This window comes from Myiozetetes cayanensis, unplaced genomic scaffold (assembly GCF_022539395.1).
Source record: "Myiozetetes cayanensis isolate MyiCay16 unplaced genomic scaffold, myiCay2020 scf1, whole genome shotgun sequence".
Lineage (NCBI taxonomy): Eukaryota > Metazoa > Chordata > Aves > Passeriformes > Tyrannidae > Myiozetetes > Myiozetetes cayanensis.
Window position 1 is genome coordinate 56,511,932 of NW_026086604.1, and position 26,028 is coordinate 56,537,959.

Consider the following 26,028-nt stretch of genomic DNA (forward strand, 5'->3'; position numbering starts at 1 on the left):
GCTTTCTGACTGGTATAGCATCTACACTACTCAGCCCAAACTCCTCCTCTTAAAACATTGAGGCTGTGTCTAAACATAAGAGGAAAATACTCTGTAGCATACTCTTGAGTCCTGATCCCTGCTATCAGCCAGATCATGTACTTTTCTGGAGCACAAGACTCCTCTAGCTCATATGCCCAGGTTTGTTTCTGAGAGAAAACAGAGCACAGGGGAGCCAAGGGTGACCCACGCCTAGTTTTTATTTCTGTATGAAGCTGGAAATCAGCTACTTCTACTAACCCCAGAGCTAGGGGCTCAGTCATCAATCCCACAGTTCAGCTAATAAATAAATAAATAAATAAACCCCTCAGTTTAACATTAATTTCTAAATTCCCCTTCAGGCATACAACAAATGCTGAGAGAAGAATGTTACATAGTAGCACATTAGGAATGCTCTAACAATTTCTATAGGTTAGGAAGGTAAAGATTAAACTTTCTGTGTTCTACACTTCTCTTGGCAAGGCCCAGCAGCTAAAAAAAATTTTCCTAGATTTTGATCCTATGGTTTCTTATGTTAGGAATGGTAACAAGATTGTTAGTAGATCCTTTAGATTATTCGACCACTGTTGTTCTTCACTTACTTTCTCTTACATCTCCCTGTTGCTCACTACCAACGCTGCACATGAGGACACGAGGGATTATTTTCAGAACTGGAGGCAGTTAGGAAGTGGCTTAAATTTCCATTTTATTTTTCTAAGCTAGAAGTGCACCTAGCTCCATACATTTTTTTCCAGTATATGCATAATTGTGTCCCACCATTATACCAAGACATTTCTCAGAGTAGGGTAAAAATTGCTTTGATGTAATAAGCCCTCATATGTAACAATATTTTTATGAATAGATGTGTAGTTTTAAACATATTATTGGTGAACTAAGTCATAATTCAGGAAGATAAACTTATGTCCTTAAGGAAAGGAAAGAGCTCATAGAATTAACGCTGGCTTACTAGTATTTGAAAGCAGATCTAACTATTCCAAGCATTTTGAAAACATCAGAAATTGTATTTTGCTTAAAAACTCCAAACAGAAGGCTAAGAAGAATGACTTGTCCATTCTCTTTTAATTTTTTGAAAAATAAGTTCTGATTAAGTATAAAATTAAAAAGCATTTGGAAAAAATGAAGCAGCCAGAACACAGTGAATTACCCTTCTAAGACTGCAATTACAAGAACTTGCATAGGAAACCATCATTACAGATATCATATTTCTTACCTTCCCCTGCTCCTAACTGCAGCATGCAAAACAATTTGGTAGAAAAAGACACAAGGTGATAACAGTCTCATAATACTTTCAAGTCTGTTCAAGTTTTTGGTTTGTTGGGCATTTTTGTTTGAATGTTATTCCTTTTTTTTTTTCTACTGGCTCTCAAGGAGTCATTTATTCAGACATAAGCTTTTGTCTGGAGCCCCTGGTGGTCTAGTGGTAAGGGTGCGGCGCTATCACCGCCGAGACCCGGGTTCGATTCCCGGTCAGGGCCACTCCCGGGCAGGTGGAGCTCGTTAGCCCTTAAAGGCAACCCACCTACGTCCTAAGGACCTCGCTGCCACCGTCCAAGCTCGCTTGGCCCCGGCAGATGAACCTTAGGATTAAAGGGTGGGCTCAGTTCCGCACACACTGTGTCTCACCTAAAAAATCCAATGCGCAGGCTGGAAGGTGTAAAGACCTTCCCCAGATCTTTGCTCGTGAAGACTGGCCATTAAGCTTTTGTCTTTCTCATTGATCCCTTCCCCCAGCTTCAATATTTAACTATTCACAGCTGCAATCTAGCTAGTTTAGTAAAGCTTTAACTCATTACTGGTCAGTAGCTCAGAGCAGGCTCCTGCCTGTTGTTATGAATGTATGTTATCATCTTTGCTAGTGTGCTGGTGCATTTAGGAACAAATGTTGGTATCTTAGTAACAAAACAAGGTATTATGTATTCTTATGACTGTGCTGTGCACGTCTTTCAGATATGAGGACTGTGTTACCTACAGTTTATCGATCAAGTGAAAAAAAATGCAGCTGTTGACAACACCTTATTGTTATGTGAAATTTTTGACTTGACACATGTTGATGATCTACTGAACTGCAGCTAACAATCAGGAAAATAACACTACAACAAAATTGAACAACATAGTCAAATGTAACAAAATTAGAAATGGATGAACATTTCCAGATATTTTTAAAAATTTTATTTATACTGTTTTTTGACAACAGGTGTTCAGTAACTTATGTTCTCTGTTGCACTAGGACATGCACTATCCTTACATGTGCTGTCTTCTAGCTGTTCTCAGGTTTTCCTCTTTAGAAAGGACTATGCATTTCACAGCTGACACAAGTTTACACTAGCATCCTGGCAGGAAATAAAGGGAGTACCAATCTCATCACAGAAGTTCAAACTGGCAAATTAACAGTTACCTCTTCCTATATGAAACAGTGTGCCCTATTGTTTTAATACACACTTCAAATGCTGTGTAACTCATGCAAGCTCCACAGAGAGACAATATACATTTGAATTAATGTTAAGATTTGGGTATTTAAGCGCCAAAAAAGCAGTATCTGTGTCTTTGTATCTGTATCCTGATTTTTAGTTTGGTCCAAAAGCCTGCAAAAGTAGGGAATCTATAACCTCCCAAATACATAGCAAAACTTTCCTGAGAACTCTTACTGCTAATGTTGAAGAATGTTCTTTCTAAACTATTCTCTGTACCTCATCTTTATGATACACAGTGTATAAGATTTAATGAAATTAAGCAATCAGAAAGGATAACATCAGCTTTTACTATGTTAACTATCAGGTTTGGAATTTCCAAGGGCCCTACCCTTTTTTCTTGTAAGATTTTCTTTCTAGGATCTTCCTGTGACAGTGAATGGTCCAAAATTTGGCTGCCATACCACAGGAATCAACGAACCACGTTTTATCTTCTGGGTTATGTTCTCAGGCACAGTTGAATTTCCAGATATAAGCAAGAACAAAGTAAACAACAAAGCACAACTAGTTCTGGAATAGACCATGTTCCACAGACCTTTGTCCTTACATCTGTCTACTCCAAAATGTCTTCTAAGAAACAGCAAAAAAACCAGTTTCCTTCCTGAAATTTACCTCTAAAGAGCTTCTGTAGGACTGAAGTGATTCACACCATCTGGCTACCACAAATGAGCAAGGGTAATTTACCCTCAGCCTCCTGTCCCACGAGGCACAGTCCTTCCTGCTACAGTCTGCTTTTTACAATTATCAGTATGGGTTATCTCTACCAGATTCTAAACAATGCAAGCATTTAATTTAATCGAATCTAAGGAGGCTTATTATCTGTTACACTTCAGGTCTTTTGATTTTACTGAATTACATCAATAAGATTCATCAGTTTGTTCCTGTTATTAAATGATATCACCCTTAAACCAGAAAACCAATCTGTGTGTTTTCTTCACTTTTCCATTGTAAAGAGACTGTGTTCTCTTTTACTGTTTGCTATTAGTTTAAAATGTAAACATAAAATAAACATCTCTTTTACCAATATTTCATGTATTATACTAAACATAGGAGTAACTACAGAAATCACTTCCACCATTACCATCAATCAGTGTATCAGGCATGAAAATTAGGCTTCATGAGACAGATTAAATTTTCATCAAGTCATGCTCAATTTTATGTTCTGTTGTGGTTTGTTTTGCTGTTTTGTGTTTTTTTTTTTTCCCTAAAAAGCTGTTTAGCAGCAAAAATAAAAGTAAAAAAACCCAAACCCTCTATGACCATTGTAAATATACTTTTAAAGGGACTATTCCCCACAATTCATTCATTTAAGGTGTTTTAGCAATGAAAACATGGAGCTATGCAGGCATCAACAGCCTGCAGAGCTACTAGCTCCACATTACCTGTGTGGATTTACTGCAGAGAATCTCACAGGGTAAAATAGTTTCAGCTGAGATTTCAGCTCCTAGTCTACCCCCCAGTCACCCCCAAGCAGCTCAAGAAGCAATATAATTCTATGATACAGTTATGGTTTTAAAATAATGCAGTTCCTTTAGGCAAGGAATGTATCACAGATTTTGGTTCAAGTGGTTTTGGCATTTGATTCATAAAGCTACACTGACTAGCTTGAGAGTAGTTGAGAGTAAAAAACATCCTAAGAGAATAAAACATTGCCCTTTTGAATTTATGAAACTAAACACCAGGAAGGAAAGATCTTAGACTTTTCATTATTGTTGTTTTAGAATGTAACTGAGATCAAAATAGGCACAGGTACCTGTGGGGTTGTTAATTCAGTGAACTACTTCATTCTTTTGGCATGTTCTCTTAATAGGAAGATAGAACAGATGAAAAGTTTCAAAGAAAAGTTAATCCCAAAGAAGACAGGGCCATATGAAAAAGGAAAAAATATCTTTGAAATACTTCTCAATTCCTTCAAGCCCATGCTCAATTCAAATATTTCTCTTTTGGTTCCCTTTTGCCAATACTCAGTGAAGTAGAGTTAAAAAAAAAAAAAAAAGGAGAAAAAAACCTATGTTTGAAGATTTTCTGTGTAAAATGTGTCTATTTAGGAAGAGAGACATTTTTTTTCCAGCTTCTTGAAAATCCATGGGGTTATTCTGTTGCTAAATTGATACTGACAAAATCAGCATTAGCATATGCAGGCTCATTTTCTCTGGCTTCCAGAGGCCCTTGAGAATGGAGTCAGGATCACTCTGGCCAATGGCTTCTGAGGAAGTGGAGTTGCCATTAGGACAAGATGCTTAAGGAATGCTGCTGAGAAGCTGTAACTCGACAATGATACCAATGTCTCAAAAGACCTCAGGTCATCTGTGAGTTAAGAGGGACATACTCTTGCCAGAAGGCAAATCTTATCCCCTCACTGCATGACACAGTAAAAATTCAAGAGCTTTAAAAGTTTCAGGCTTTTCTTCTCACTCTTTAGTCTGCTGGAGCAGTAGGCAGTTGACCTATGTACCAGCAGATCTGATATCACTGCTTATATTGAAGAGAACAAGAATTTATTCCAGCCAATGGAAACTATTTTAGCAACTTTTTTCATTTTACAAATAGGATTTAGAAGGCTACCTTCTTTCTTTTGAGAGAATTCAAATACCTCTCAGGTTCAAAGTGATATCTCTTGTCTTAGAAAAAGTTAGCATATTCCTTGCAAGAGTTCTGTCTTCCTTTGCTTTGTGATTTGTACAGTTCCTTGCAGATAGTGAGTATAAGGTGGACAGTAAATTCTCTTCCTCTCATTATTTAGTATATCTTCCAATATGCTGAAATGAAGCTCCTTAGACTGATTTAGGTATGAAACTACATAGTTGTGAAATAATTTTCAGGGAGATGAATAATGAACTTGCATGTAGTGAATGCAGCCAAGGAATGCAGTCAAAGGTAATGCTACAATTTTCTTCTCTTACTAGTTCTACTGTTCTGGAAAAGTGATTTTCTACGTATTCATTTACTAATTATAAACAGGAAGTAGTCAGACTTATTCATGTTTTTGTGTTTAGTTTCTGACAGTAAAGTTTCAGCTAAAACAAAACAGATTCTGAGACAGTGTAAGCCAGTGCTACTACTCTACACAGATAGGACTTAGTTTTATAAAAATGGCTACCAACTCCTTGCTGTGGAAAGAGATAAATATATGGTCTTGCAGAATTAGCAGACACCACAGCACCATAGATATGTAATAAGCTGGCTTATTCTGCAGATTGATCTCCTGAGACCTTGGGTGCAAGGCATCTCTGTAGTACACCCAGAAGTCTGGATCATCTTGGAGGGTCCTAGGTTTTCAAGTCTCTCTGAAACAGAACAGGAGTTTGGAGTCCCTTTGCCAATTTAGGTTCAACATTTTCACAACATGGAATTAATTTACTCCCAAATACTGTTTTTTCTAAATTTTTCTAAACTTCATTGTGTTCAAACATATTTCACTTGCCTTTGGAAATCCTTTAATTCTGAGCAGAACTTTTTTCAGCTTTTCAGGAATACAAGCCAGTATAAATTTCAATATTGTGTTATTGTTTTTAATTATAAAATATTTTCTGTTTCCTTTCAAATGAATTCATAAGTTATCTGACCTTTACTCATCTAGGAGAAGTGAATTCCATTTTCTTAATGTTGAAAAATGCTAGCATGCTTTTTTCATTTTCTTCTTTTCTCTTGTTGTGATACATATATATTTTTCCCCCATTAGATAGGATCAGTCCAGATCTTCCATAGACACTTTACTATTAATGAAAATCACCAAATTCCCCTTCTTTGGGGCTGTGTTTAAAGAGAAGATTCTGTCTCCATAGGTGTTGTTTTCAAAGCCTCTCTGAAGTACTGTGTCAATACCAGTGTCATCAGCATCAAGATGACTGAAAATTCTTAGCTGCTCACAGATTTAGTATTATTGCTTCCAGTGTGTGATCTGGAATACATTACTCAGCACTGCTTTCTGTGTAGCTGTGAGATTTCTCTCTATCCTGCTTTCCCAATGGACAAAAAAATTACATGCTCCCATCACGCATTTTAAATGCCACAATAAACCATTCTTTGTAGTCCAAAGAGGTGCAGCCCAGCTCTAACCCAAGAGAAGTCTTCATGCTCTCTCAAAGCCCTAATGATATGGGGAATTGATGTTTATTTTGTATTACCGAGCAGTATTCCATGTGGACTACCTAATGTGTGCCATTAAGATGTATGACCTCTAAAGAGATTCGTGTCAAACCACCTTCTGAGAAAAGTGTTTGTAAAAAGCTTCATGTTCTGACACAAATCTCTATTTTAGACCTTATCAGGAATCAGAGCTTCCTAGCAGGAATCAGAGCTTCCTAACCTGTATATTACATCCTGGTAGAAAAATGTTCTTCATCATAATTTAAGGAATGGATTATGAAGTCACCAGAACCCAGTAATGCAGCCCTTTATGGTGCCATATCTAGAGAAGTCCTCCACAGTGTGAAGACTTTGTGATTTTGATAAAGTTTAATAAATGTAAAATTAAAATCTGAATACAGATTTGTGAATATTTGTGTATTCAGACTCTATAGTATTTCACCCAGTAACATCATTTTCCCAAGAGTAATTGAATGGATTATGTCATGTGCAGTGGAGAAACTAATATTTTTGGAGCTTTATGGTTACATGTTTTCCACACCTTTAGCTTGTTCATGCATATCTCTGGAACCAACTGACTGCACTTGTTGTACTTGATCTATTTTTCTATACTTTCTCAGCCAGTAGAAATGAATCTCCTCATAGTTTCAGCATTCCTAGCAACCTAGAGCCCAAATTTAAAGATGAGGGGAAAAAAAAGAAAAAAACACCACAACTATTTACACCTAAATCCCAACAGGCAGAAATTTGCATATTAGTCAAGGAACAGTTTTAATCCCAGCACTGCCACCTACTGAAGAGATCATTATAATAATTTTTTTTCTGAAAGATACACTTTAATACTTAGACAAATGATTATCTCAGGAACTTGATTACTGGATAAATGGAGTTCTGGCAACATGATACAATGATGATACAATAGATGATACAATACTATACAGTTTGTCAAAATGATCAAACGACCTTAAACTATATATAAATCCAGGTACAGGAATGGAGACATTTCAGCAATAGTGAATAGAAAAATACCAATTCTCTGTACCTAGGTCTGCCTTGCTCCTATTGAAGGCAAATAAATCCCAGCTGAATGGAATGAGAGTAGAATCAATTTCTGTTTCAAGTTAGTAAGACTGTATATTAACCAATTAATTGCTTAAAAAGGCACATGAAAATAACAAATCAATATTACAAACTCTGGAGTGGTGAATGCAAATTGTAGCCAAGAAATACTGCATGAAAAAAACCAAAAACAAAACCAAAAACATTTCCCTAACAAAGAAAATATAACTAATAACCTATGAGTGAAAAAAGCTTGATCATCCATAGACACCCTCATCCCTGGGGTACCTGCTGTAGCCCACAAGATGCATGAGTTTTAATGACTAGATAAGTCACTACAGACACCTTGTTTCCTAGCTGTATCAGCTCTCACATGAAGCACCTCTCTCTGTTGCTTATTTATTTGTCCAGATAAATGCTGCAGCACGGCTGGGGCAGGGGATGACAGTCTTGGGGGCTGAGATGGGGACCTGGGTCTGGGCAGGGTAGGGGAAAGTGCTGGGGGTGGGTAGTGACAGGCAGGGCTGGCAGTTCCTCAGTGCCATGGCAAGATGTTAAGATGGCTTCTAAGAAGCCCATCTTCCTTTAAAAGTGTTTATATTCACTATGTTTTCTAATTACCAAATTCACAGACCACAATCAAAAAAGAGTAAAAAAAAAAAAATTCCAAAAACTATGAAAGTGTATTTAAAGACACATTCTTTCACATAGTCCCCACCTTAAATTGAAAATTGAAATCTACAGCAGATTTTTAAAAAGGCCAGCAAAAATATAAACTCAAAACATGCACAATTTATTTTTCAATTGTTTTCAGTCAGCATTTGGAAGCCAAAAGGACTGCAGCTAGACAGAGAGCTTGGTGCCCACGGTCAGCTCTGGACAAACTGCAGCACAGAACGACCAGCTCTCAAGAGGAACAGCTGTCTTACAAGGAGAGTGTTGAGCACATCAGCAGGGATTAAAAAAGGAAAAGGGCAGGCCAGCTGGTCCAAATCAAGTCCGATGACACCTTTTGATGGGTCAGGAAAAGAAACCTGGTATTAGGAGGCAATGTACCCTTCACTTGCCCCTGGCATTGTTAGGAGGGAGTTGCTCATGCTGGCTATATTTTCAACAGTAGGTAGGACTGGTGAGTCATTTGCAGAGAATGAGAAGAACTAGCATAAATGGAAAGGCTGTTAAAAAAAACCAAACCAACAAGTGGTACAAAAGCCCTTGAAATAAAGAGGAGCAGGGAAACAGAATTCTCTCCAGTCCATGCAGTTTTGAGATAAGCACACAAAACCTTAAATCTTCAACTTTTATTTTCTGAATTCATTTTTTTCTTCTAACTTGGAAACCATCTGTAAAAGCTATGTCCCTTTTGCCATGTTCCTCCACTGTCACATCAGACTGTACTTGACATTTCTATGATGCTTTTGTCTTACCAGACATTTTTTGTACTGTATGATTTCACAGCTTCCTTCACTATCTTTCTGTATACCTCCTTCTTACTGCAGTCTGACCAGATGCATTAGAGGTCCTGAAACCCCATTTGTTTGTTTCCATCTTTGCTCTGTGGGGTTTTTTTGTTGTTTTGTTTGTTTGTTTGTTTGTTTGTTTTCTCTCTACATTTTATTACTTTTGCCCCAAGCCTCTCATTCTGTAAATCCTTCTTTTCTAGTTAGGAAAAAATTCTAGTCTCTGACCCTTGTTCCAGTATTTCAAGACCTGTCCCATGTTTTACACCTAATTTCTTTCTCCCGTGGCCTATCTATCATTATACTAAATCACTTTCAGCCCTAACAGCAGCTTCCAAAAGGATTCCTGCTTTCATTCAGTTCTGCTCTCCTGCCTCCCATGTTCTTCGATTTGTCATTTCATACCATTTTGTGTCTCTTCTGACATATGCTTATTTCCATTTCTTCACATATGCCTGACTTTCAGGTGCTAGAAAGATACATGATGGTAAAAATATCAGTAAAGAAAGCACATCATTGTTTCTATTGTCAGATTAGCTGGTACTGAAACACTGAGACACTGTCCAAATGTCACAGAGTATAATCATAAATTTTCCTCTCCACTCAACAGCCTCAAAGAATTAACATTAGGTATGCCAGCTCAGTATCCTATCTCTTCACCTATTACCTGTTTCTAAGCAGATATGAAGTGCATTCTGGATCCGGGATTTTGCAGAAATATTGTGAAGGCTCAGCCAGCCCCTAAATTACAAACCATTGCTATATACCATGTGAGTACCAATAGCCAGGGGAAACCAAAGCATACCAAGAGGGGTTGATCCTAAAGAGCTTGAGAAGTTAGGTGGTGTCTCCTCAATATTTCCTGTGAAAGGAAAAGGCTCGGGTACAGTTCATATCCCATGCAGGGTTTGTGCCTCTATGACCACTGGACCCTGCCTTAGGAATAAGGAATGGTTGTCTCCATCTGACAAAGGGGGACAATAGCATTTTACAAATGAGCTTGTTAACTTAATGACAAAGCCTTTAAACATGATTTTTCAAGAAGATCAAACTCAGAGAGAAGTGACATAATAAGGAGTAAGGAGTTTGGGTGACAGCGCAACAAACCCCTAAAAAACATCACTACTGGGAACTTATCCAAAATGCCTGGACTTGAACTTCTCCAGCATGAAGAAAAAAACACAAAAACCAAAACAGAGTAATTAGAAGTTGTGAACAGTTGCAGAGTAACAGAAGCATGGTGGGATAGCTCTCATGGCTGGAGCATTGCAATGGGTGGATATAGGTCCTTTAGGAAGCACAGTTGGGAACAGCAGGAAGAGAAATTGTGCTCTGTGCACAGAGTGTGGAACGTGTGGAGCTTTGCCATGAAATGGTCCACAAGCCAGCTGAGAGTTTACAGATCAGGATCAAAGGGAGGCTAATAATGAAGCTTTTGTGATGGGTTTCTGCTAGAAGAACCCCTGATCAAGGGGCAAAATAAGATGCAGCCTTCTTTAGCTGACTGAAATCACCCTTGCAATCAGGAGAAAGATTAAAAATATTGATCTGGCATGGAATTAGGAATCTAAAACTCTGTTGCAATTGAAACTGGCAGGGAATGTGAATGGCAAATATAAAGACCTCTATAAGTATACTGATGGGAAAACCAGAGGGGTCTTGTGATAAGGGTATGGAAGGGTTTCCAGTGTTCAAAGCTTTGTTTGCCAAGGCCTTTACTGATAAGGTGTACCCTTTGGCTTTTCAGATCTCTGTCCCTAGTGGCAGAGGAGCCTGGAATTCTGAGGTACTGCCTACGGTAGGTAAAGATTAGTTAAGGGTCAATTGAGCAAATAAATTTTTTTTACAACAATTCATGAGACCACATGAGATGCAATTGATATTGATGAGGAAGCTTGGCCAAAATCACCTTGGTCAAAATCTCCAGATCACTCACCTTTGTGATTAGAGAATGGAAAGTGTCACATCATTGCTCAAAAACAGCAAGAAAGAGGATTTGGGATGTTAGGGGCTGGTCAGCCTCACTGCAGTCTCCTGGAAGATTATGGCAAAAATCTGCATATGTAAGTAATTCGTAGGCACGTGAATGATAAGAAGATAATTGGGAAAAAAAACAATGGATTTACAAAGTTAAAATCATGCCTCACCAGACTGATTACCCTCTCTGATAAATGAATTTGTGATCAGAGCCTGTAATTAACTTTGACTTTATCATGACTTTTGACATGGTTTCCAATTGTATCCTTGTAGCCAAGCTAAAGAGATATGGACTTGATGTGTAGATTAAAAGATGCTTGGAAAAACTGATTGGACTACAGGATGCTTGGAAAACCAGTTGGATCAGGAGAATCCTGATGGGTAATCCTTTAATGGGTTGCACTTTGAAATCCATTTGCCAGATGGTTACTAGAGCCTTTCCTCAAAGGCTGCCACCATTTAATATCTTCACTAGCTACATGGATGGCAGGGCAAAACACACCCTCAGGTCTGTGGCTGAAACCAAATTTAGAGGAAGAAAGCAATATGCTAAGCAACAGCGCTACTGTTCTGTGAGACTTTAACAGACTGAGCTCACAGAAATTCATAAGGTTAAACAAATACAAAGTCTTAAACCTGGTATGAAGTATCCACATGCAGCAGTGTTGTCTGCAACTCACTGGTTAGAAACAAGTTTAGCAAAAAAAAGGATTCTGGGGTAAAAGGTTGAACACCAGTCAGCAGTACAGGCTTTCAGCAATAAAGGCTTATTGCATAGTTGGATCTATCAGTAAGGGAGTAGCCAGAAGATTGGGATCCTCTGTATTTGGCATTTGTGACCATATATGGAGTCTTTGCCCAGTTTTGACTTCACAGTACAGGAAAATCAGTGACACTGGGGAGTGAATCCAGTAGAGGAACCTCAAGATAATAAGTTGCCCAAGACCTTATGGGTATTTTTTAATAGGTCATTAAGTCTATATTATTGAGTAGTTATATATAGCTGGGAACTTCTTTTCCAGTTCAGATTCATTCATGACATGTACTGTTTACAAGAAAGCATAAACTGATTGGTAATCTTTGGTCCAGCACCAAAGTACTCTTGAGATACTGAGTCTGTATTTCCCATGCCACTGAAATGTCACATGAAGTTATCTTTCACTGCACCTGGCTGCCATGGGCATGGATAAGAGCACAGCAGGGCAGCCCATATCCCACTGATATCCTGAGCCTGGCTCTTTCTAAACATTATGTAGACACTTTAAGCCTTATGTGGTGATTTGACTTCAGCTAGATGCCAGGTGCCCACTAAGCTGATCTATCACTCCCTCTTCTCAGCTGGACATGGGAGAGAATATAAGATGGAAAACAACTTGTAGGTTGAGATGAGGCAGTTTACTAAAGTAAAACTGAAAGGCTGTGTGTGCACAAGCAAAGCAAAAAGCAAACCTTTTCTCTACTTCCCACCAGCAAGCGATGTCCACCCCCTTCCTGGGACAGGGCTTCAGCACGTGTAGCGTTTACCCTGGAAAGCAAACATTTTAAATAACAAATGCCCCCCAATTCCTCTCCTTTTCTTAGCTTTTATTATCTGAACTGATGTGATATGGTATGAAATATCCCTTTGATCAGTTTGGGTAACCTGTCCTGGTTATGTCCCCTCCCAAGATCTTGTCCAAACTCAGCCTAATGATGGGGGCAGAATGTTGGAGAGACAGTGCTGATGCTATCAGCACTGCTCAGTAGTAGCCAAAACACTGGTGTGTTATGAACACCTTTCTGGTTACCAATGCAAAGCATAGCACTGTGAGGGCTGCTCTGGGGAAAATGAACTCTATCTCAGCCAATACAGTCTTATTTTCAGTAACTCTGACAATCAGTAGTATGGTAAGAAAACCTGCCACTTACAGGTTTAACTCATTAAAGTCCACTTGCAAATTAGATTTCAATTATTTATTTCAGACATAACATATGAAGCTTTAAAAAACATTAGTGGACACATAAAAAGCAAGTGACAGGCAAATGCCTTAGAGAGAATAGGGACATGGAGGCAATAAGCAAGGCTCTTTTTACTCCCAGTAAAAAATTAAATAATGCTTTATAGTTCATGTGGATTCCACTTTTTTGCTTTCAGGAGGTAAGCTACTTCATGACTAAACCTAAGGGAAAAATACCAAATGTTGATAAAATGTTTATCTCACTTTTTAAAATGTGTCCAATGGTCTGAATTGTATTAGCTGCACTCTGATCTCTGACTCTCATATCTGTGTAAAGATAATTTTTTTAAGTTTCCTCAGGAATAGCTTAGATATTTGTTACAAAGTGCATCATTTCACCCTTGAGTGGAATACACTATGGAATATCTGCATTGAGCTACTGTCCTTAATAAACGGTTTGGTACAATCACTAATTGCAAGCGCATCTTTATTCCCAACTAAATCGCATACATAATTTCACGCAATTTTTTTACCTGCATAAAAGTTAGAGCTCTGTGAAAGTGTTTTACATATAAATGTCTGTCCCTTATAGCTATGGATCACACATGGACATGCATATGTGTCCCCATATGCTTTTGAGGTTTGTATTTGTGCAAAGAATAGTCAGCAACTCTTCTTTTTGTTAGGAGGGTTTCTTCCCTTCCTGCAGATTGTTCTCTCTTTCTCACAAGGTGTTCATATTAAAGGATTCCTCAAGTTCTTGAAAATCTGGTTTATTACTTTTGACCAATGCCTAACACCTACACAAAAGGGTCTGTAATTTCTAAGCAGTCTGTAAAAGGAGAGATTTCTAATATCCCTACTAATAGGGGCGTTTTAAATGGATTTAAGAAAACAGAGAGGTATCAAGTCAGTTGGCTGCACAAATCATTCTCTTCGAGAGACCAGTCTGAATAGGATCAAAACTATTACCAGAAATCACCGATTCATATACATATTTCACACTTCATATTTATTTATTTAATTATTTATAGTTTTATTTTTCCTCAGTCAGATTGGGTTCTCCTATTTGAGAGTTCTGGCTGCACAACAGATGGATGAGATAACTTGTAAGCAGTCAACTAGAGCTTTCATCATTTTGCATGAACAAGTTTTTACAGAGTTGGAAAAGCATTATTTTAAAAAATACTCAATTCAACATCAGGGGCCTTTCAAACATGAACGAAAGGATAAAAGAGGGCAGGAGGAGAGAAATTAAAGTGTCTTAAGGAGGCAAGTGTAGTGGGAATCTCCTTTACTCTGCTGGATATTTTTAGCACAGTTGATATAGTATAAGAAAACGAGAGAACCACTGCTAAGAAGCAGAAAAATGAATGCTGTCCCTACCCAGGTGAAATAATTAGGCAAGAGTGATTTCACTTGACAGTCAGAGTTAAAGGACAATTTCATCTAGAGAGATTATAAAATCTAATGAGAACATATAGCTGTCCAGAAAATTTCAGAGAGAGAAGAAGCCTGCTGTTAGGTCTAGCTATATCCATTTAAACTCCATCCTAAAATACTCCTAGTCATACTATTATGAACAGGGGTGAGAAAATTCTGCTGCTGTTAACAATAAATAACTTGTAAGAACTTGAAAGATTCTTTTTTAAATAATTTCCTACATATTTTCACTGGCACTAAAGTCTGTAGAAGCAAAATATATTCTGTGCTAGGTTGTTCCTCCTAGTGAAAAACGTTGGAAAACCCTTTATTCTTTATCCAGTGAAGTTGCTGTATTCTTAGTTCCCATATGTGACAGTATAAAGCATCTCTATACGGAAAAGTCACACAATCAAAATTAAGTCAGCATATAAAGATTATTGTTGTTAAACAACTTAGTATAGGCACATATTTGCTACATAATATGTATAAGGGTTTTCCATCTAGTATCAATACAAGGACAAACTGAACTTCCACCTGTGACATCCCCCTGTATGTCTTTTTGAAGCAATTCCCACACAGTGCTATAGGTTTACGCATCACAAAATCCTTCAACAGAACTTGAGGTAATTAAAGTCTTTTATTGATAACTGTATGCTTCACTTTACCCTAATATTACCTTAGCTGTGGCAGCTCTCAGACACTGAAATGTATATTGCTATTTGCTATCATTTTATGTACTCTTAGATGTAAGCAAAGATAAACAGTTTCAGGTTTAGAATGACAATAAATAAAATAAAAATTAATCTGTTGTGGTAATGCTTCAGAAAAAGGACAGCCAAACTGTATACAAAAAACCAGCTCTTAATCCATTCCTAGCTAAAAATGTGTGTTTTACATGCATGTGCACATATATATGTAAATATATGCATATATATGTATATATGTGTGTGTGTACTTGTGTGTATACTTGTGTGTACATTTACACACTGAGAAATGCATTTCAAAGGGGTAGTTTCAATTAATTTAAATATATCAGCAGAAATGAGAATGTTACATAATAACTACTAATAACTAATTGATGAACTTAGGTTTTGGTTGAATATGTACAGCATTGAATATATCAATACGCTGAATAAGTCTTTAAATACAGCTGATATCAGAAAAAAAATTAAATTATTTTTTAGATTCCTATAGCAAAAATAACCCTTCATTATTACAATGGAAGTAGTATAAGTCACAAACAGTTTAAAAACTTAACTTTTGTATTTCCTGAGTTTTGAAGCATTTGTCAATACAACCTGAATTTCTGTGGATGCAGGTTTTTTTTTTTTTAATGCAGAATTCATTATAGTACTCATTAATTGCCTCTCCATGTCATGTTATGCCATTATTTATACCATCTGTGGTATGTGCTCTGCAGAGAACCAGCAAGTTAGGCAACTTTATTTTGCTGATGAATAGCAGAGAGGATTTACTAAATAGGTTAAAGTATGACCTAAGAAACGGGATATGTTAGATATACTCAGTTTGTGAAGTGTATTTTCATATTTACACTCAAATAGCATAAAATACCACTAGTGGTCTTTGGACTTTATTAATAATATCTAATAAGAAAAAAAGATCATGATTATGTTGGATAAGACCATAAACATGACTGGTTTGAAAATGGATTTAAATTATGCATTCAAAATATATTTATAGACTTTTCATTATATGATCATAATTATGATTTGTGTTTAAATACCTTAAAACCAAACAGTAGTTGTGTTTACTAAGGGTTTGTACTGATATTATCACTGATTTTTAAATATAATATTAGATCATGAACAAAACCCAAACCAAATCCAATTCAGGCACAATACTATTGACATTTTCATAAGCTCCTCCTAGTTATTATTGGAAATGGTAGACATTTTGATATAAGGTGTGGATATTGTGATACATTTTCTGTTGGGGGGAAAAACATACAACTGCAGGACTGTAGATTGCAACAGGAAATATTATGTGAGACCAATTAAAGGAGCCTCCTAACACATCCTGAGTAGGCTTATTTAAAGTATTTTATATTAATAAATTGATTGGGCAACATTCAGAGTTGATGTAAATTTAACGCTGAGGGGCACACAAGAAAAGCACATTCATAAGAGGAAATAAGTGAAACAAGCAAGATTAGCCTCTTTGCTGAAATGACAATGTATTTATTGTACTATCGAATTTTACTGATTATACAAACAGCTGATCTAAAGGCTTGTCTATCATCTGTCCAACCACCTAGTCAGTGTCCAACTACAGTTGCAAGGGATACCAATAATTCTCAGGAGTTTATAAGCTGTCAATCTGATTTAGCTAACAGCTGGTCAGGAACCATAAAGTTCTGTCAGGTGAACATTCTGACAGGTGAAGTCATGTCAAATAAAAGAAGTTGTTCCATGAAGAAAGTGGGTATTTTACAATGAATAATAATTTGCCACTATGATTAAAAATGGGCATGACTCCCCTTCAAACATGATCCTGGAACAATGGTTCAAGACAGTGGGTGGTTCCAAATCTAGAAACCATGCAATGTCTCAAAAGACATTCCTTGGCTTTTCAACAATATATTAAAATAGATGAATCAATAGTTTTTCTTTAATTATGTATACTTGTTTAATGACAAGTCATTACCCATGAAAATGATGAAGTATATTAATGACACTGACTTCTGAGTGCTCATTAACACTACAAAGTTATTCTGGATCGAAGCAGACTATTAATTATAAAAGCTATTTTTAAGCAATTCTACCTGTGACTGTCTATTTCAGAAATCAATGTGACATTACAAGGACATGAAACTGCTTTCAGCTATTTCTGAATAACTCCATCAGTAAACAAGCCATTTTAGCCTATCTTCTACTTTGACAGATTTTCCAAGAAACAAATTCCGTCAATAAAACCAAAATGTTCTTTTTAAAAGTTAAAAAAGTCACAGCCAACAAATTCAATACAACTTCTAAACAACTCTCTAGTTTCATGTCCTGTCTCTCTCCTCCTCCCACAGATCCAGCTTGCAAGATGCTGACCAGTAATGAGGTACACTGCACATCCATCACACCCACTGTCTCAGGGGCAGGTGAGAGCACACAGGCTTTGGCAAGACCGTGTTCAAACTATGGATATAAAACTCAAAAACCAAGAGGAAGGCAACAATGTATATGATGAGAAATTATCATTCCTAATACAGTTCCTGGCTTCTACCCTGCTGTAAGCAGGCTGAAGAACTTATGACTGTGCTACACAGCAGCTTATGAGAAAGCTTGAAATTTGTTGGAAGGAATATTGTGCTATTGTTCCCTCAGGAACCAGTCATTATCGTGCCGTCGGCCTACTTCACTACCATATATATTTCACACCTACTAACTCTCATGGTGTCTCTCAGTATTAAATTTACACCAACTCTGAATGTTACCCATCAATTTATTTATATAAATTACTTTAAATAAGTTTATTCTTAATAGAATGCTTAATGCGACGTTCCTTTAATTGGTCTCACATAATATTTCCTGTTGCAATCTACAGTGCTGCTGTTGTACATTTCCCCCGTAACATAAAATATGAGATTTGCACCTTATAAAAATAACAAAATGTCTACTATTTCCAACAACAAGTAGATTGCACCTTCTTGGACTCAGATACAAAATTAAAAGCGGAAAGGGAACAAATATTACAAAAAACACAGAAGAAATAAAAGGAGGGATCATGATTGCAATAAGTGTACAATTAGAATTTACTCCATATTTTCCATTTAGTTTAACTGTTTTATATAAGAGTCCTAGCTCTGTAACTTAGTATGAAAGACACAAAAGCAGCAGAGAGAGAAAAGCAGTATTTTAAAAACCTTCATTAAATTCAGAAGATTGGTTATCATACATATCAACATGTTTAGCTCTACAAAATAAGCAGTCAATATTACTGATCTTGAATACATGAAGAGAGAGATTCAGATTCTGCAGCTCTAGTAGCTTTCAAGAAACTTTCAAGACCAGGTCCAAGGAAAACCCTGTCACTGGTCTCATTTGTCTCAGGAGAAAGACAGAATTATGATGTAATTGCCTTATTCAAGGCAGACAAACTGAAATAAATGGGACAACTACATATGATTATGGCAGGTAGAATTTTAAAATAAAATTGGGGAAATGTAGTAGAAACTGAAAAATTGAGACCTTGAACCCAATCCAGTTCCTATTTTCTTCAGAGACACGATCAAATTTTAAACACAAAAAGTATCTTTACAATATCTACCATTAAGACAACTGTATTTATTGTATTTTTTAATTTTAATAGAAAAAAGTTGCTGCTGACTCAGGTTTTATTTCATGTACTTAAACATAGTCCTGTAATATTTTGCAACTAGAAACACTGCAGTCACACATAAGGGGTAACTAGAAAATGCAAGCCATTAAAAACAAAACCTGAAACCAATTCATTCAGTAATTGGCAAAGTGAAACAGCAAAGCAAACAAACAGCATCAATGGTGAAAATACACAAAAATATTAAATTGGCTAATACTTTAGTCATTTGAGGTATATAAGCAACACAGATAAGGTTTTTTTAAGAATATATGACTTTAATTGGTTTTGTCCCTTTAATGATAAATTTACAATGAAAATGACGTCTACTATAATTTTGAAATACAATGTAGATACCACCGATTTCCTGCAAATGCCTTTGCATTATATTTGTTCGTGGCAGAGGACTAAATCTGACAAAAATAAATTCTTATACACATCCACCCTTTGGGGATTAATAGCAAATTAAATATTTTAAAATAAATAAATTAAGACAAAAATTCTATAACATAAAGTTCTTCTCGATCCCCTCAAGCAATTTTCCTCAGCACACTAATACACTAACCTTTGTAAAAAATCCACAAAACCCCAACCAAACAAGCAAACAAAAAAACACCCCTCAAAGAAACAAACAAACAAAAACCCCAAAAAACCAAACCAAACCAAAAACTAAAAAATTGAAGAAACAAGATCTGTTTATTAAGAACGAGGGAAAAGGATACAACTGACGTTTGCCTGATGTTTTACCTCTTGTTAATCTGGATAATAACTTTACCAACCTTCAATATTGATGTAAGTCCACCCCCACAACTTTGATGCCATTTGTTTTGGGAAGAGCACACATAGCTAATAAATGCATGGCACCAATTCAATTTCTGGAGCATTTGTGGATCCTCTGAGGCCCCTCTCCCCAAGGCTGTCAAAGATGCTAGTGTCAACTCCTCTAATACTTGTCATGGACAGCTCAAGTGGAGATGGTTTTATTTGATTTGGAAGAGGAAGAGTTTGCTCTGACATCTCTCTGTGCTCCTACAATGTGCATTCAAGCATTAGTGGACAAATACATCAAATAAATATCAGATAAAAGCACCCAAAATATGCTTGATAATGCGAAGAAAGTGTATATTTTAGGGTATGGTCGGAGATGATATTCAAAGCCTCCATTGTTGCTTCTAGAAATGTCAGGACAATTCAGAAATGTCAGTTCCTTTACCAGTTTCCAGATTGTAATTGAAGGATCATGTAGCTCTTTTTCTCTCTCTTTCTCTCTCTCTAAATAGGTCTATAAAGATCAGCTGGAAAGTGCAGATAGAATTGTTCACTGGTTAGCTTTACTTAGAGCTACAGGGTATATATGTGCTTTCTTTTGTCTTATTGATCAATCTAGCTTACATTTTTAGCACACACAAACAAAAAACAGGAAAAATAAAAAGTCGATGAAAAACACGAATAATACAAATAAGGTTCCAATCGTGCAAATTTTGCTTCACTGGATAAAGCACTTCTTGACACAGTAATGTCCAGAATCCCCCTCCCCCAGAAAAATACAGGACTGAGACTGAAGCCATTTTTTTTTCCCTTTTTTTTTTCTTTTTTCTTTTTTTTTTTTTTTTCTTAAGGCTATACAACACAAAGAAATAAAGAATGGAAAGAACATCACACTGGGCTCCATTCTTCTGGCTCTGGAGCAAGCCTCTGACAAAGTGATTCTGTGGTCCAAGTTATTTGTCTCATGGGACAACAAGAAAAAGAGGAAAAAATGAAAGAGAGGGGAAAAAACCGAAAAAGAATAAGAAAGTCAGTGATTCCAACAATAAAATCCAAAATTGACTTTACAATCACAGGTACAAATTGCTCAGGTCGATAATTTCATTTCTCCTAAAGATCACTGTCGTCTAAAACTAATTAGAGGCGCAGGTTCCCAAGGAATTGTCAATATTCAAAGCAAATGTTGGAGTTTAGAAGGTTATCATTCTTCTACCGTGACAGTCTGACGGGGTGACTGAAAATATCGTCATGTGCTGCCAAGTTCAGGGTGTCATTATCGATTGAATCCTTGCTCCAGCTCATGGATCTGTCTCCTATTTGGCCTTCTTTTATAGTGGAAAGACTAAGAAGCCAGAAAAGGTTGAATATTTCCACCCTCCCATGAGGTTACCCCTTTCCAGTTTGAGATGCACTTTGTCTTCTCTTTCCATGAGGAGCAAGACCCCATTGCTGGCTGCTTCTCTGGTGACGTCCTGATCCCCTGCAAAAGCTGAAATCACTGGGTAGCCGTTTTGCATTAAACTTACCTAAAAAGTGCAAAGAGACAGAATCTGAGTTTTGAGAAAACTCTCAATGCCTTTTTTGCTTTGTGCAGATCACTGAACTTTTGTACAGGTTAGAATCAGTTGAATCAAGCTAAGGTAATGTGTGATTTCTGTCATGCATACAGACCCCTTTAAAAATAACATACAGTTTCATTCTTCAATTGCTGTGTTGGGAAATGTGTGGCTAGAAATAAGCATTAGGAAAAAAAAAAAGAAAAGAAAGACAGTGTCTTCTTTAGATCAGAACCCACCTGGATGGTTTGTCTGTTATAGACCTTGACCACGTGGAAACTGAAACTATATATCCCTTTTCTTGGTGCTACAAATATACTGGAAGCAAGATCAAAATGGTTGCCAATATTAACTAATACCTGGAAAGTAAACAAATAAACAAAAAAAAAAAAAGAGAGAGAGAGAGAGAAAGATAAATCAGAGAAAACAGACTCCACCTTAGAAAAGCACCACTGAAAATCTATCATGAGCTCCATGACTGATATAAAGCCTACCCAAAATGGCATTTGCAGCACAATTAAAAGCGTATGTCAGGGGAATCGAGTCAAGTTACAGAGGCATTTAAGAGGCATCAGAGTTAATAAAACAATTTAGTTACACAAAAATGATCTCCAAAGCCTGATAGATGAAGTGTAAATGTCCACACTGCACTGTCCAATAAAGTAAAGATGGCAGAAGGGGGAGGGGGAGGACTGTGAAATAGAGGTAAGGAGGGAGGGGAAAGAAGCTAGGAAAAAATCCCCAAAGTCATTAACTCATAATGCAAATGTACGCTTTTTAGCTAGCACTACTGAAAACAGAGCTACCCTCGAGTTTAATAGGGTATAGAACTAAAATTGCACTGCAGAGAGGGGCGAAGGAGGAGAGTGGATGCTTAGCACCAGCAACATCTGCCAGCTTATGTCTCTCTGTCCCTCTGGAAAACAGTGCCACTTGGCTCGCACGCTCCTCAAGGGGCTGGGTGGGCCGTCTCCTTGCCGGCAACAACCTTAATTTTTCATATACTTCAATGCTTTTTGAAACAAAAAAAGAGCAAGAATTGAGCTCTCTGGCAGATGTGCAAAGCCTCGCTCAGAAGGGGTGGCCACATCCTTCCGATCCCGCCGATCTGCCGGCCTCGGCTCATCCGCTCCTCCTTCTCCAGGCGCCTGTGGCAGGCAGCATGATTTGACTCAAAAGGTACGGGTGGCGAGGAGAGAAGAACGTGCAGGTCCGTGACAACGCCGTGCGGTGAGTGGATGAGCCCGAGTCGGCTGCTCCGCCGTGCCCGCCCCAGGGGCAGCCCGGCCACACTAAGCTTTGAGGGGTACAACCTCTGGGTTAATGAAGAAAAACACAAAGCGGGAGAAAATACATAATCTCCACGTGCCTCCCCCCAAATCCGGAGCCTTTCCTTCCAAACAGTCAAACTCTAAAGTTTCCAAAATCCCCTTATTGTGGGAGAACCGAGAAAACGCCTTCAATCCCCAGGGAACTGCACGTTTTTGTGTAAAGCGTCTAAAAAATGTTATATATGCAGCAAGCTGGGGTTTTGTTTGCTTGTTTGTTTGTTTGTTTTGTTTGTGGAGTTTTTTTTAAACTTGTGTTTTGTTTTTCCTCTACTCATCTGACTTTATGGGATCTTGTATCCGAGGAATACCATTGCAAACTCATTAGGAAGGACAGGAGGACAGACAAGTAAAAAAAAAACAAAAACAAAAAAACGTAGAACCAAACTAACAAAGCCCCAGAGAAACAGTCTGGTGTGCTTATTTTGGATGACTCTGCAATACTACTTCAGGAGTCAGAAGCGGTAGGAAAAAAGTAAATTTCATCGCAAAAACGAAGTGGATGAACGGCATGGCCTCTGTGAGGCAAGTAGTGCAACGGGACAGAGGCAGGGGCAGGGAGGAGCAGGAAGGGGCAGGACGAGGCCGGCCTGTTCTCTGCTCTGTCCGGTGTACGCTGTGCGGGATAACACCATTCCATTACAGCCCACCGGGGACTTCGTTCGCCTCGTTTGATAAACGCGGGAAACACCCTCTTCTTCCTCCTCCCTCTCTCTCCTTAAGAGATGCTGTAACATTGCCAAATGTGCTCGGAACAGGCAGATCCGGCGACTCCTCATCGGTAAATCTCCGAATTTGCCCTAAAAATGAGCATTTCCGACGGAGCACCGAAGGAAGGATGCGCACTTTCCCCCGGGTAGTTCCTGGCTGGGCGAGGCAATCCTCGGCTGCAAGGCGCCTCTGTACGCGTCCGAGGCAGAGACTTTCACGATAAACCCCTCTCCCTACTAGCAATGGGACAGGACAAGAAGCTAGAGTGTTCCCTACCGGTACCACCCTAGGAAAACCCCGCAGACACCTAAAAGAACGTCCCACACTCTTTCAGGAGAGCTGAGCCGTAAAATTGCTATAGAGCGGGTGAGTCGGAATTAAAAGACGGAAGGGGAGCCCCTCCGAGAACACGCGTGCAGTAAGGGGGAGGCAGAGGCGGGTATGGGGGTAGCAAAGGCGAAGGAGGCGGCGGCTGACCTGGTCGAAGTAGATGGTCATGGTGCGGTTGCTCATCTCGGAGGGCTCGTGGTTGGTGCTGCGAGTGGCCGAGAAGGCCACCTTGGCGCTGCCCGAGCGCACCGAGATCCCCAGCGAAGAGGTGATGGCGCCGTCGGCCGAGGGGCTGGAGTCGCAGACCACCAGGCACTTCCCCTCCAGGACGATGGGCTCCGTGTCGTTCTGCGCCCGCACCGGGCACCCGGCGGGCAGCAGCAGCAGCAGCAGCGGCAGCGCCGCCGCCAGGCAGCAGGAGCAGCCGCCCGCTGGCTCCGGCAGCGCCCCCCGCCGCCGCCGCCCCATGCCCAGCGCCGGGCCGCCGCCGCTCGGGCTCGCCGCCGCCATGCGGGCGCCCTGCACCGCCGCGCCGCCGCGGGCGGGCGGGCGCGGGCAGGCGGAGGGGGCTGCTCGCCTGCTGCCGCCGCGGCGCCCCGCGGCCAGCGCTCTGCGGGACGGCGGCTGGGCAGCGGCGGCTGGGACCGCGCCTTCCTCCCCTTCTCCTCCTCCTCCGCCTCCTCCTCCGCGCGGGGCGAAGGAGCCTCCTCAGAGGGCGGCCGACGCGCAGCAGCCTGCCAAGGGGAAAGGCGGCGGTGAGGCACCGCAGCGGGCAGGCGGGAGCCGGCACCGCGCCACCCGGCAGTGCCCCGCTGCCGCGGGCTGTTCTCCCCCGCCCCGAGATCCCCAGCCGGCACAACAGGTCTGGGAGACATCTCGCTGCCCGATGTTCCCTCTTTCTCACGTCCCCAGCAGCCGGGGGTCCCGCAGCCCCAGCCGTACTCTGAGGCGGGAGGAGTGGGCAGCGCGGCAGATTGCATCCCCAAACCCGCGGTGAAGCACCCTGCAGGTGCCTCAGGCGCCCCACAGGGGCGCCCCACAACCGACGGGGGTTCCAAAACCCGGCTAGTTCCCGGGGCCCCACTTTTTACTACATCTGCTAGCCGGGTTTACATCCGTCTCCTAATGCCCCAGCCACTACGGAAGGAAATTTTATTCTTATTATTGGTAACGCGCCCTCTCGGCCCTCGATGGAGCTGCCCCGCTATCTCTAGAGTTCGCGGGCGGCCAGGACGCCTGGAAGCCCGTGCCCCCGCCACGGCGCTGCCCCGACCGGGCTTTGGAAGCCGCCGCCGCCGCCCTTCTCCCCACCTGGCTGGAGAGCTGCGCTCGGGAAGATTTGTACTTCCCAACCTTCTGTCCCCCAGGCCAGGCTGCCACCGCTGCCGCCGACCCCGGCGGCTCCCTAAACTCTCGGGAAGGCAGCAGCCGGCTCAGGTACCCCTCAGCTCCCACCCCGGGCATGCACACATATAGCAGGAGTCAAAACCTCACCCGGAGTCTCCCTCGGAAGTTGCATCTCAGTTTTTCCCGTTCACCAGAACACCCGGCGATCTCGCTCCTGGGAGATCGCCCCTATACTTCCCCAGAGGCATCTTCTACCGCTGCCCTAACCCTGCATCTTATTTTTGCTGTCATTTAAAATGGTAATTTGCAAAAGGAACAGCCGGCGGGGAGGAGAACCGCCTTTTTACCTGGGAGGTCCATGACGGGAGAGGAGGGCTGGCTAGGTAGCTCGTCCGTGAACTTGTATTGCTCAGAGAAAATGAGCCGAGATTGCGCTGGCAGAAAGAAAAGGAAACAGGAGTCGCCTCTTTCTCTCCCGCCCATTGCCAATAATCATCCCCCTCCCGCCAGCCGCTACCACCACCACCCCACTTCCTCCCTCCTCCCCTCTTCACGCACACATACACACACACATACACACGCACACACACACGCGGCAGGGATTCAGACCCCGGTAGCGGAGCAGAGCGTGGCCACGGCACCTCCGTCGACCCCGCAGCCCAGCCCTTGCCCCGGCCAGACGCTCCGCTCCCTGGAGCCGCTCCCCGCTCCCTGGAGCCGCACCCCGGCACATCGCGAGCAGCCGCGGCGAGGCGCGGTATTCCCACTGGGACAGCCTCTCCGGGGCGCCCCGCCGCAGGGTGTCACCGGCGGCAGGGAAAAGCCGTATTCCCTCGCCTCCTTTTTCCTTTATTTCTACTTAAACCCGTCGTGCTGAGCCGCACCTATACCAATATGCCACCGACACGTTAGCGCTGCTGCGGCCGAACAACGCAGCATCGCTAACTGGGAACTATTTGGAATTCATAGACTTTAATAATTCTGATAATAATAATAATAGTAATGATCACTAAAAGGGACACTTTGGTTGAGGCACTTCATGCCGTAAGGCTCCACGCCGCACCCTGAAAAGCCTCATTCCCACGCCCGTACCCCCGCGCCTCGGTGCCCAGAGATCGGCGGCGGCTCCCCTTTATTAAAGTATTTCTTTCACGGGGCGTCTCAGCTTTCCGAACCGCGACCCGCTCCCTGACCCACTTTCGGACCGG

General features: G+C 40.5%; 1 protein-coding gene across 1 annotated transcript; it reads right to left on the reverse strand.

Moving 5' to 3' along the window:
* Window positions 1-14,102: 14,102 nt before the first annotated feature.
* CBLN2 (cerebellin 2 precursor) lies at window positions 14,103-23,941 on the reverse strand. The gene is made up of 3 exons (XM_050324299.1): window positions 23,621-23,941; window positions 21,344-21,463; window positions 14,103-21,074 (listed from the first exon to the last, which is right to left on the reverse strand). Exons 1-3 carry the CDS (start codon window positions 23,939-23,941, stop codon window positions 20,877-20,879), a joined length of 639 nt encoding a protein of 212 aa, XP_050180256.1. The 3' UTR covers window positions 14,103-20,876.
* Between the last annotated feature and the right edge of the window lie 2,087 nt (window positions 23,942-26,028).